We start from the raw sequence: 12,264 nt of genomic DNA on the forward strand, positions 1-12,264 counted from the left end.
CACTAGAGTTAGGTAATTTAGCTACATCACACCCTGTGCAATGTATAACCAACCTAAGCCCTGGTGCAAACGCTGCTAGGTGGATGGAAGAGCTCTTCCATCCACCTAGCTACCATCTCTCAGAGAGGTGGATTTACTACACCGGTGGAAGGATCACTTCCGTCACTCTAGTCAGTGTCAACACTAGAGCGGTGCATCTGCAGCTGGGCCATTGTAGTGTTTCTAGTGTAGACATATCCTTACTTCGGTTTAGCTTAAAGACTTCCTGATTAGTAAAATAAACTGCAGTAAGCATAATTTAAACCAAAGTAAGAGAGTGGTTGCAGATTTAATTAAACTGGCTTAAAATCTCACTTATTTAAACTGCATAACTTTCTTGTGCTGACAAGCCCTATGCTTTTGTGTTGTGGAAAGGAGTAGGTGAAATGGCATCTCCTTTAACTAATTTAATTTGCTCCTGTCAGGTAAGTAAGAAGCAAAGATACCTAGTCTAAAAACTGCTAGTGTGTGCACCCTAACTGAAGACATTTCACTGTAACCATTGCTTGTGTCCTTAGGAAGGATACTGTTCCAAAAGAATTGCTGATTTTCACAGGATCTTTTATATCCAGAATCCTTACCTACTACTGCCATGCTGTCACTTCTGGTGGTGAATACACGAAATTGTTTGACGATGCTTAGCAGCACTACACAACACCTGAAGATCGAAATTGAATATACCCAAATGAAATTGTAGGGGATTTTTTTAAAACAAAAACCAGTCAAACCTGGAATTAAGGACACTGAATTTAAACAAGTGTCAGAGGGGTAGCCATGTTAGTCTGAATCTGTAAACGTGGCAAAGAGTCCTGTGACACCTTGTAGACTAACAGACGTATTGGAGCATAAGCTTTATGCTCCAATTTAAACAGAATTAAACAGTTTACTCTGGCTCTAAGTGTAAATGAGACCATTACTGACCATAGATGTTTGCACAGCAATCTGAAGACTTAAGTAATACTACACATACAACAAAAAACTATATTAAAAAAACCTCAAAGTTGCAGACACTAGGAAATGGCAGATCTGGATGCCCGTGGAATTAAAAAAACATTTTGGTGCAACTGAAATGTGTTTGGATTTAGACTCTTGACAATGTTTTTATATATTCATATTTTTTTTAGAAAATATAGAAAATATAAATAGGTTTCAATAATCAAATAAGTTTGAATAATCAAAATGTTCCAACCTGATCAGGAACATTCTGTTCTGACCTTATCAAAATGCTTCATTTTGATTTTTTTTCTAAACAAAATTATGTGAAACCAGCAAGTTCTCATGGAATGTTTGGAGGGACTGGCATTTTCCAGTAGACAAATATTCCATCAGAAATTTTTTGACAACCTCTACTCTAAATGCACACAAACAAGAGGGCCAAATTAAGGGTTCACATGCAGTCTTAATTCTGGCACTTCCCAACTGTTAGGTTCTTGACTCTGCAACCTTTATGTTCTTTCAGCTTAGCTTTGTGTGCATAACTGCCTAGGTTTTTAAAAAAGCAAACTGAAAACATAGAAATCCCATCATGTGACATCACAGACACCCACATGATTCATCAGCATGATTAAAAAGTTTAGATTTCAAGGAAATTGGGTTCTATTCCAGGCTTGAGGAGCGTGCTGTAGCAGGTACCGACTTCCACTCCTTTTCTTCAAGCAAGACCCATTCTGCTGTCTTGCCTCCACCTTGTCTGTCTTGTCTCCACCTTTCCCACCCTGGACTCCTCACCTAAGTCCCATTCTCCTCACCTAGCCACCCATGTTTCCTTCCACTTCTCAGGCTTCTCACCCCAGTCCTCATCTTCTTGCCCAGCAAGTCCTTGTCTCATCCCTCCATACACCTCTTACCAGTCTCCCTGCCACTCCCTTGCCCAGTCATTCCATTTTCCCACCAGTCCTAAGCTCCACATCCCTAGTCTCCTCACCCAGGCAAAGATCCCTCCCTTCCCCAGTTCCTCTAGCAATCTGGTCTCTCCAGTCTCCTTCCACAATGACCACATTTCTCCACACCCAATTGGTTCCCAGTCCAAATTTTTCTCCCAGTGCTCCTCATCTGAATTCAGTGCCACCCCCCCCCGCCAATACTCCTTGTCCCAGTCATCTCACCACATCCTGGCTCTCCCCTACCCCCATCTCCTCCTCCCTCCTCACTGGTTCAGTCCACTTTTATTGACCAGCCAGATCCAGTCTCACTTCACCCACCCCAACTCCATCAGTTTCCTTCCCCACTCTGCCCCAGGCGCCTTGTCACAGTAACTCCCCTTTAAGGTCTGTCTCCCAATCTACTCCCTCCCCCTGCTTGGGTCTGGCTCTTGCCCGCGCTGCATTCAAATCAGGCAATATCCTCCCCCCCCAGGGCCCAGCAAGGGGTATATCCAGCAACTCAAATTAACAACACTAGTTCAGAGAGCTGAAATAGTGCCATCTATTGTATCCTGAGCTCCAAACCCATACGTATTTTAGGTTTTTCTCCCTGAAGGTTTTGCATCCTATTGCTTGCTAGACATGACCCTGCTTAGCTTGTGGGACCAGACAAGAACAATGTGGAATGGTTACATGATACTGACAACTCTACATGAACATTTTAGGATGGATTTGAATTCTGCAAGGTGTTTCCATAGCAATTGTCATTCATTTTTACATGGATGTTTGAATCTACAAGATCACTTAATCTTCATCTCAGTTTATTGTGATATCAGTGGTAAATTAAAATTGTACTGTATTCATTTTAACTAGTTTCTTTAAGCACAAAAATCAATTTCATACAACGTTTTTTAAAAAAGGGCGTTTATAACCTGTGCAACAAGATGCAATTAAAGATTTGCTTATACGGAATTTGAAAAAAAAAATGGAAATAAAAGACATTTGAGCCCTTTTTAAATCTATATTGAACTGTCAGCATAGCAAATTACAACACAGAAGTCATATTTTCAGGGACAGCTTTAGCCCTTTTCCAGCAGCAATCTGCCTGCCATTGCCTTGGAAACCGAACTAGAGTAGAAGAAAGAGATCGGGTTGAAAATTATGATGGTGGCGGGGAATCATTTGATTGCTTTCCCATTGGCTGCAATACTGAGGTAACAGCAACACTAAGGTAATAAGGACAGAGTTTATGAACAGCAAGTTACAAAACTCTGTTGAATGATTTAATGCATTTTCAACCTGTAATGAAGAAAACACTAAACATCTAAAAACAATCAGCAGAATACAAGTAAATAAAAACAAGTCGTTTCACATATTTATAAATTCAGGATTTTTCCCCCCCAAAAAATTGGCTTTCACAGACTTAGACAACAAATAAGATGTTTCACACCAAATTATTCTGACTCTAAAGTATGTACAGAATTTGAGTCTGTGAAAACCAATATTCACTGCTTATGTGGAAACACCCTCCCCCCCACAAAAGATCTTAGAGTTTGTCCAGTGATGCATCCAAGTGAAGTTCTGCATCAATAATGAAAATATGTAACAGCAACTTTCCTCCATTTTATGAAATGTTGGATATAATTAGTTCAGCACTGATTAGCTCTCTTTTGAACACTCTCGATTCCATGCATGACCAAAACTGAAATGCTTACACATGTTCAGTCAGCGTAACATTGTCCACCATCAATCTTTGCCTTACTGGAAAGGGAAATGTATGGCCTCAATATTTCATCCAAGTAGTAGAATATATAAAAGTTAAAAGATGGTACAGTCATTCAACTGATTAAGTATTAGTCTGCTCCTGAGAACCTGTCTCTAGCACCTTGGTTGGTTCCTCCACTCCATCCCCAGAGGAAATAAGTGTATACTTCTTTCTGATGTCAGAGCTTGATCACTCTGGTGATATAAAGGTCAGCAGCCACTGGAAACAATGACAATTAAACTGCATAGATTCTAATGGCTGTGTTACATATGTATATGTTAAATACAGTTTAGGATAGTAGAATCACACTATTAACCTTTCCTCCAACCTAAGTTTGTCAAGTCCAAGCAAATTAAATGGTTAATCATTGCTCGGGATACTGGATATGGACCAACCTGAAGCTGCTTTGATTCTATTAGCAGGAGGTGCACATGGCAAAATGTGAATTTTTTTTTTTTTTTTAAGTATCCAGACTGCATCTGTGCTTATGTTTCTTTTCCTTCCTCTCTAACAAAAATATGTTTTAGTCTTGTTTGTAAAAAACATGTCTGTAGCCCAACACCAACCCAGTGTGTATGCCCCAGAGAGTAAAAAAAAAAAAAAAATCTGATGAGAGTTTAAATTCTATCTTCCAAATTGTTAGAAACAAAAAACCACTTGACAATTACCGAAGATACTTTGACAGGGTCCTCTAAATAAAAGTCTTCAGATACCAGCAATTAAAGCCTACAGCTGATCATCTGAACTCTTCACTATCAGGTATGAAAGTGTGGCAATTCTGAAAGACTCACAGTCTACATATATACTGTTACTCAGAAAAACATGTGTTTTGAAAGATCAAGCTACTGTAAGATGTTCTGCTCTATGAAGTCGCCACATATATGCTCTTTTAGTCTCTCCATTAACCACCTCACCCCTTATTATCCTTTCATAGTTTTATGCTTCAGCTTACTGCTAGGACCCCAATTTTTTCATAATTACTTAATGGTGCACTTATTCTCCCCTCCTACTCCACCTCTTTGCCTTCATATACTAATGAATGAAAGATCCGGTTAACAAATCAGCCTCTCAACTTCATTCTAAGCAGTGCTGTAGAGGACTCAAGCTCAGCTTTTGTTTCATATAATCATAAGAATGTGATTAGAAGATCATAATACTTAATATCTTATGGCAATCCACTTAAAATATCCTACTATATAAGAAGCCACCATCTAATTACTTTGATCTTTCATCTTATGTTGTGATATGTCACACACTTAGGGACAGAGCTAAAAGGTCGGTCTAAAGCAGCCTTCCTCTTCCTTCTGAAAATGTCAGCTGCCATATGCATTTGCTTATTTGAACAACAGCTGGGAATAACTCAACACAATGCCAGTACAAGGCTAAACACAATGAGGAGAAAAGCCAGTGTAAGATCACTTGGGAGTAAGGAGGGAAAAGCTACAGAATTATTCCCTCTGGAATGGAGAAGGGACCGCAGCAGCCCTAGTTAGAGCTGAAAGAACAAAGATGACACATGATGTTTATCTGTGGTATTGCCCCATTAGCCTTAAATGTTAATTATCTTAAAAAATCACATTTGGCATGATTGTCTTTCTTCATCTTAAAGACAGTATTTCAGACACAGACCAAAAGCACTTTCTCGAGGTTATGGAAAGACTCAATTTATCCTGACCGAAATTCATTTTTTGAGGTAGTACTCATTTACTTCATATTGCTGGCTCAAAATAAAACTAGGGAAATGAACCCATTTAAAAACATGTTCACTGAAGGTGTAAAAACAAACAAAATTTCCTTTCGGGGTAGGTAACCAAAAAGTGTCAAATCCTTCCTATATAAGTCAACTCACATTCAGTGGAACATCTGAAACTTTCATAAATGGTTTATAACAATAGCTATAAACTAAAGTGCTTTAAAAATTTGCTTGAATAGATTTCAGTGATTAGAACCATAATATTCTGGATTTTTGCTAGTGTGAGATGATATAAGATTGGAATGAGCTTTATGCATGAAGGGCAGAATGAACATTTTCTTGTTCTTTTTCAAGAGAAAATGTGCAAAAACATCCTGAATGTTTTAATGCAGCATTCTATGCACACTACAAGAGGCTGCTTGTTTTTTCCTTTCTCAACTCCATGTTATTTCTCTAGTAACTAGAAATAAAATTGGAGTTGAAGTTACACTACATTGCAGCACTAAAAATCATACTTCAGACAGATGCAAACAAGAAAATGTTTAACATGATACTATTACTGAAATTCACACTTCTTGAAGTTCAGCCCTGCAGATTCCTTTTAACTCAAGGCAGATATGTAAAATTATGGAAAATGCAATAGACTACTATATATTCTTCACAATAAGTATATAAATTTCACATTTAAGTCACAAATGTAATGCCCTACTGTTCATCTAGCAAATGCTGAATAACTTACAAACACTTATGTGCTCTATATAACAGTGAACTCCTTTCTACTGACTAGTGGATGCCAAGATATAAAAGTTCATACACAAGACAAACTAATTTTTAAAAAAGTCACATTTTCTGTACATTACATGCAAATGGTGCACAATGTGGTAACAACAAAGCACTCCTTTTAAGGGAGAACTTTTACAATGAAGGCAGACTAATATTCAGGAGAGTCTGCAACAACAAAAAAGTTTACAAGTCCATGGCAACAAAAGCAAAAATTGTTCCAGCATCTCATTTTTCCTGTAACAAGGCAGGGATGTTGATGTTCCAGCCAATAGCTTGACGATCAAACCCACAGGTAAATAGGTTACATATTGGATGGTCTTCACTCCAAGCTGAACAGCAAACCATTCTTCTATGGCCCTATTACAATTTAAATAAATAAATTAGTATTACATTAAACCAAGGTGTTTTAAAATTAGCAACCTATTCACTATACTAATTCATGATGAACTGATACAAGTATATGTTTGCATTTACCAAATAAGCCTATTCAAATAGATTTTTTTTATATTATCTAAAAGGTCACACCAGGATGAACCTTCCAGTATCTTAAGCGCCAGTGTTTAACAGAACAGTGGATGTTATTAATTTTTATTAAAAATTCCCAGTCTCTCTCTTGCCATGCATACTTCTATCAGAAAAAAATAGCTCAAATATAATGAAGTACATTTGGCAAGTTTTAGAGCACAAAAAAAATGTAAGAACAAGTTAGTTTGTAAAATAAAAGTTTATATGCCATGAATAAGGCTATGTTTTAGCATGGGTATTTTTAGTAAATGTCATGGACGGGTCACGGACAGTAAACAAATATTCACGGTCCATGGCCTGTCCATGACTTTCACTATATACCTTTGACTAAAACAGGGGGGAGGGGGCAGCCCTGGGGGCACCGCGGGTGCTGGAGGTGGTGTTCCAGGTGGTACGCCATGGGTCCTGGGGGCCATAGCCGGGGGGGGGGGGGCAGAGGGGTGTGGGTGCTGGGGCAGGTTCCCTACCCGGCTCCTGGGAAGCAGTGACCAACTCCTAGCTCAGTGTGCTGCCTCTGCTCCACCCCAAGCCCCAGTTCTGCAGCTCCCATTGGCTGAGAACCCCGGCCAATGGGAGCTGCAGGGGCAGCACCTGGAGGCAGAGGCAGCATATGGAGCTAGGAGCTAAGGGAGAGGAGTTCTTGTCGCCCTACCAGGGAGCCCCCACAACACATAAGCACTGCCCCACACCCCAATCTCCAGCGCTGAGCCCCCCCCATACCCAAACTTCTGTTGCTGGGGGTCTGGGGGCCCGAGACTTCCCCAGCAGTGGTCAGTGCACCTGGCCCACGGGCTACCTGAGCTTCTCAGGCGGCTCCCAAGCCAGCCACACAGGCTGCTGAAGAAGTGACGGAATCCATGACTTCTGTGACAAACACTTAACCTTAGCTATGAAGTCTGATGTGGATCTCTTGGAATATCGTGAAAGAAAATAGCTTTGTTTAGAAAAGCAGGCATTGGACTTTCTATAGAAAGTTTCACAATCATTTTAGTATCACTGTACAGATCTGTGCTGCTGCTATTAAAGTACTACAAACCTAAAGGAGCATTTACAGTCTAGAAAAATCTACATCCTACAGAAAAATAATGTCAGAGATTTGTAAACATGGTTTCTCCAGAACAGCAAGAGTTCTGAAGGACTTTGTTCCTTTTACTTATTTCCTGTAAAAATGTATCTACAAATTTAACAGAAAAGAGCATGAAACTATGATCCCTCTCCCCATTTCTATAATCTTCAATATCTTAAAGATCTATCAAGTAGCACGAAAATCCTCAATTTAAGTATTACATCCTCTGTTGAACTGCTTTGCTGCGATCTACTTGAATTGCTTTCCTGATGCTTTTTAGAATTAAAAACAGGATTAATGCCATATCGCAAAATGTTTTTTAGTTATACCAAATAAAAGACAGAAACCACTTCTCTCTCAACACTGCCCCCTAAGGGTGTGTCTACCCAACAACAAACAACAACAACAACAAAACCCTGTGGCAGAGAGTCTCGCAGCCCAGGTCAACTGATTCGGGCTTGCTCTACAGTGCTAAAAATAGCAGTGGAGATGTTTGAACTCAGGCTGGAGACCGTCCCACTCTCACTGGGTATCACAGCCTGTGCTCCAGCCCAAGCCTGAATGTCTACGCTTCTAAATTTAGTCCTGTAGAATGTGCCCAAGTCAACTGACCCAGACTGAGACATACTGCCACAGTTTTTGTTTTTTTGCTGTGTAGATGTACCCTAATAGGGACCCTAAAAATCATTTGTTGGTCTCACCTGAAAGGTAAGTTCTTCATCACACAGTATCACTTATAACCATGCTGGGGCACTGGTAATACTGGCCTATATAAAAGAGTATCACCAACTGAATCACCAGCACCCCGGGTCCTGCCTAATTACTGATCTTGCCCAGAAGTCTTAATCTACTTTTGTTTTGTTTTTTTTAAAAAGTATTAACAAAAGTTACTTTCTGTAAGAAAAATAATAGCAGCCTGTTCAGTGACATTCCAATGGCTCTGCACTCACAAGAGATTTGGTTTTGGTTTCTGATCATTCATTCTCTTAACAAAGAACGGCTAATACTACTGTGGAGTCATGACATTAGTCGCACTGTGGGAGAAAAATAATGTCTCACAACAGCTACCCCTCAAGTCAATTAACAAGCAGTCCCAAACAGAATCCTTGCCATCCCTCAAATCAAAAGGATCATTACTGCAGGCTGAAGCATCAAAACACCAAACTGAAATACTGACACTTCAATACTCCCCTCCCTGTTCCTTATGGTTAAGCTATTCTTAAAACCCTTCTTTTAAACTGTGTAGCAGTGTTTTACAGCTGTTGCATTCCACCCCCAGAGTGGGCTGCGTTTCAGTGGCATGCAATGTGATTTCTATACATCTACCTTCCAGGAATGTTGTGCGATGCAGAGTTTGTAACATGCTTTCAGGTCCTATGGAATGCTTGAAACATGCTATAGAACTGCAATATTAAGTAAGTTTATTCTAATTTTAAATGGTAGTTATTGTTAGAACAAGTGACTATATAAAGTGGCATCTTATTACTCAGATCTATTTTGTGTCTATTGTGAGTCACACTAGCTAAATTTTTCAGGACTGTTTTGACTACATTATTCCAGTTAACTCTACAGCCCCTACACAAAAGGAGAGAAAAATGTTGCGGGGTTTTTTTTTTGTTGTTTTTTTTTAAACCTACACATCAGCTCTCTTACTAAGTCCCAAGTCCAAAATAGATACTAGCACAAGCATGGGGAAAAAGCATCACTATCAAAAACTTCAGTTTGCAGGATGGACTGCAACATTTTTTTTTACTTGTAAACTAAACAAATTTAACAGGCAATCACTGAGAGACCTGGAACTTCAAGATGTTATGTAGTCAGTCATTTTTCAGAGCAGATCCATGTTCTAAGATACACTCTACATTTAGACTTCAAGTGGTTTTTAAGCATTCTTCACTTCATTTATAAAATTTTTAAAAGTCAGAAACACTTCAGCACAGAGAAGTCAAGGTGAAACCAGCTAAATTGAAAATATACATCATACATATTTTGAGGACTCAGTAAAAAAAATTAAAAATATTATATTAATTTATCTGTTCCAAAGTTTGCAAGATTTACCCAAATTTAGAAAACTCAAAATGGTTTTGTATTGAACACTAATTTTCAGTAACTGACAATATTTGCACTCCAGAAATTCAGCTACCTGTCTGTTACTGCGAGGGAGCCGTGCTAATCGCACTCCTGACATGTCGAATAATCTAACCTGACGGTTGTCATGTGGAAGGGCAATGATTCTTTGGCCAACACATACATTAATCCTGCACAGAAAAGATAAAAGTAGGTTATGTACAAAACTGAGCCTGACAAATAGGACTTGACAGTACAAGTCTGAGTTCATTGACAGTGATGTGGTTGAATATTTACTATTAAATTTATCAGTATTAATGAGTATATTACAGCAAAGATTTTTTTTTTATTGGAATAAGCTTGATCATCTGTGGCACACACACACGGATGCACAACTACCACCAGAAATTCCAGGAAAGCAAAATTATCTGCTTTATAAGAAGGCTTTTTACAAATCCAACCAAGCTTTGTTTTCACTCTTGATCATTGAATTTTAGTTCAGGTTCAATACATTTTAATTGAAAATTTTTAGGGTTAACTCAATTGACTATTTGTTTACCTGTTCACTGCAGAGTCTGTACGGATAGTAGCAATAGGAGATCGCATATTTTTCAAGTCCCAGACTTTTACAGTACGGTCATCGCTACCCGAAACAACATTGTCACCCACTGTGAAAACAGCTGATGTCACGGTGCTAAACAATTGGAAGTAAAAAAGAATAATAATCAAAGCTTCAGGAAGAGTTAAGGAACCTTGATTTCAAATTCTTCTGTTAACTATTCTTAGGTTCTTTTAAATGTGTCATTTACAATAGATAATTTTAAACCAAAGTGACTAAAAATTAAGGCAATCTTCAAGTGACAGATATTAGACTTTGAATAAACTCTCAGTGGAAATGAGGGAAGCCAGGTCATATGGCACATAAAGCTAGATTGGACAAAGCCCTAGGGGAAAAAACAACACTGTAGAGAAAAGTTCTCCACTGGTACAGACAGACTAGAGAAACTAAGTAGTCATAAGAACTGACATACCAGTCACATCAATGGTCCATCTAGTCCACTATTCTGTCTCGAACAGTGGCCAGTACCAGAGCTTCAGGAGGAACATACAGAACAAGGCAATTTTGGAGTGATCTACGCCATCCTCTCCATGCAGTTTCTGGCAGTTAGAGATTTGGGATTGCCCAGCCACAGGGTTGCATCCCTGACCCTCTTGGCTAATATCCATTGATGGACCTACCCTCCATGAACTTATCTAGTTCTTTTTTGAAACCAGTTATGCTTTTGGCCATCACAACATCCCATGGCAATGAGTTCCACAGGTTAATTATATGTTGTGTAGAAAAAAAATTTCCTCGTTTGTATTAAACCTGCTGCCGACTAATTTCATCAGGTGACTCCTGGTTTTTGTACTGTGAAACAGGGTAAAAACACTTCTCTATTCATTTTTTCCACACCATTCATAATTCTATAGACCTTTAACATATGTCCTGTCCACCCTTGTCTCTTTTCTAAATCCTTTCCTAATGGTTCCTAACACTGTTAGCTTTTTTGACTGGTGCTGCGAACTGAGCTGAAGTTTTCAGAGAACTGTCCATAGTGACGCCAAGATCTCTTTCTTCAGTGGTAACGGCTAATTTAGAGCCTATATGTACATGTGCGTAGTTGAGATTATTTTCTCCAATGTGCATTACTTTGCACTTATCATTGTTTAATTTCATCTGACATTTTGTTGCCCAGTCACCCAGTTTTGTAAGATACCCCTGTAATTCTTCAATCAGCTTTGGACTTCACTATCGTGAATAACTTATCATTTGCAAACTTTGCTAGTTCACTATTTACTCCCCTTTCCAAATCATTTATGAATACACTGAACAGGACAAGCCCCAGTACAGAGGACCCCACTGTTCACCTCTTTCCATCTTGAAAGCTACCTTTTGTTTCCTATCTTTTTTTAACTAGTTCCTGATCCATAAGCGTACCTTGTGTCTTATACCATGAGTGCCTGCTTTCCTTAAGAGCCTTTGGTGGGGATCCTGTCGAAGGGTGGTTGAAAATCCAAGTATAGTACATTGACTGGATCACCCTTATTCACTTGCTTGTTGACACCTCAAAGAATTTTAATAGACTGGTAAGGAATGACTTCCCTTCTACAAAAACAGTGCTGACTTTTCCCCAATAAATCATGCTTATCTATGTCTGATAATTCTGTTCTTTACTATAGTTTCCACTAACTTGCCCAATCTTCCATCTCTAATTTTAGTTATCAAATCATAACATCCCTAATGAAGACCTCTTCATTCACTCTGGTCACCCTGGCAGAAGATAAAGTACTAAACTATTCATTAAAATGGAATGAATGCTACATTTAAAGGTAAAATTAAACTATTTTAATCTCCCAACACCCAAGCTTCTATATTTTTCCTGCCAAACTGAATTTCTGTACTGCTTTAGTCATTTGTATT

The 12,264-nt window shown here is 38.8% G+C and overlaps 1 protein-coding gene across 2 annotated transcripts in view; it reads right to left on the reverse strand.

Annotated features, from left to right (window-relative positions):
- Nucleotides 1–2,705: 2,705 nt before the first annotated feature.
- The window catches only part of WDR37 (WD repeat domain 37), a 66,003-nt gene continuing 56,444 nt past the window's right edge, over nucleotides 2,706–12,264 (reverse strand). For both annotated transcript variants that reach the window (XM_048837670.2, XM_048837671.2), the window contains 3 exons: nucleotides 10,360–10,494; nucleotides 9,877–9,991; nucleotides 2,706–6,499 (listed from right to left, as the gene is read on the reverse strand). In XM_048837670.2, the coding sequence (XP_048693627.1) occupies nucleotides 6,368–6,499; nucleotides 9,877–9,991; nucleotides 10,360–10,494 (382 nt within the window). In that variant the 3' untranslated portion in view covers nucleotides 2,706–6,367. The remainder of the gene's footprint in view (nucleotides 6,500–9,876; nucleotides 9,992–10,359; nucleotides 10,495–12,264) is intronic.

This window comes from Caretta caretta, chromosome 2, assembly GCF_965140235.1.
Source record: "Caretta caretta isolate rCarCar2 chromosome 2, rCarCar1.hap1, whole genome shotgun sequence".
NCBI classification, from domain to species: Eukaryota; Metazoa; Chordata; order Testudines; family Cheloniidae; genus Caretta; species Caretta caretta.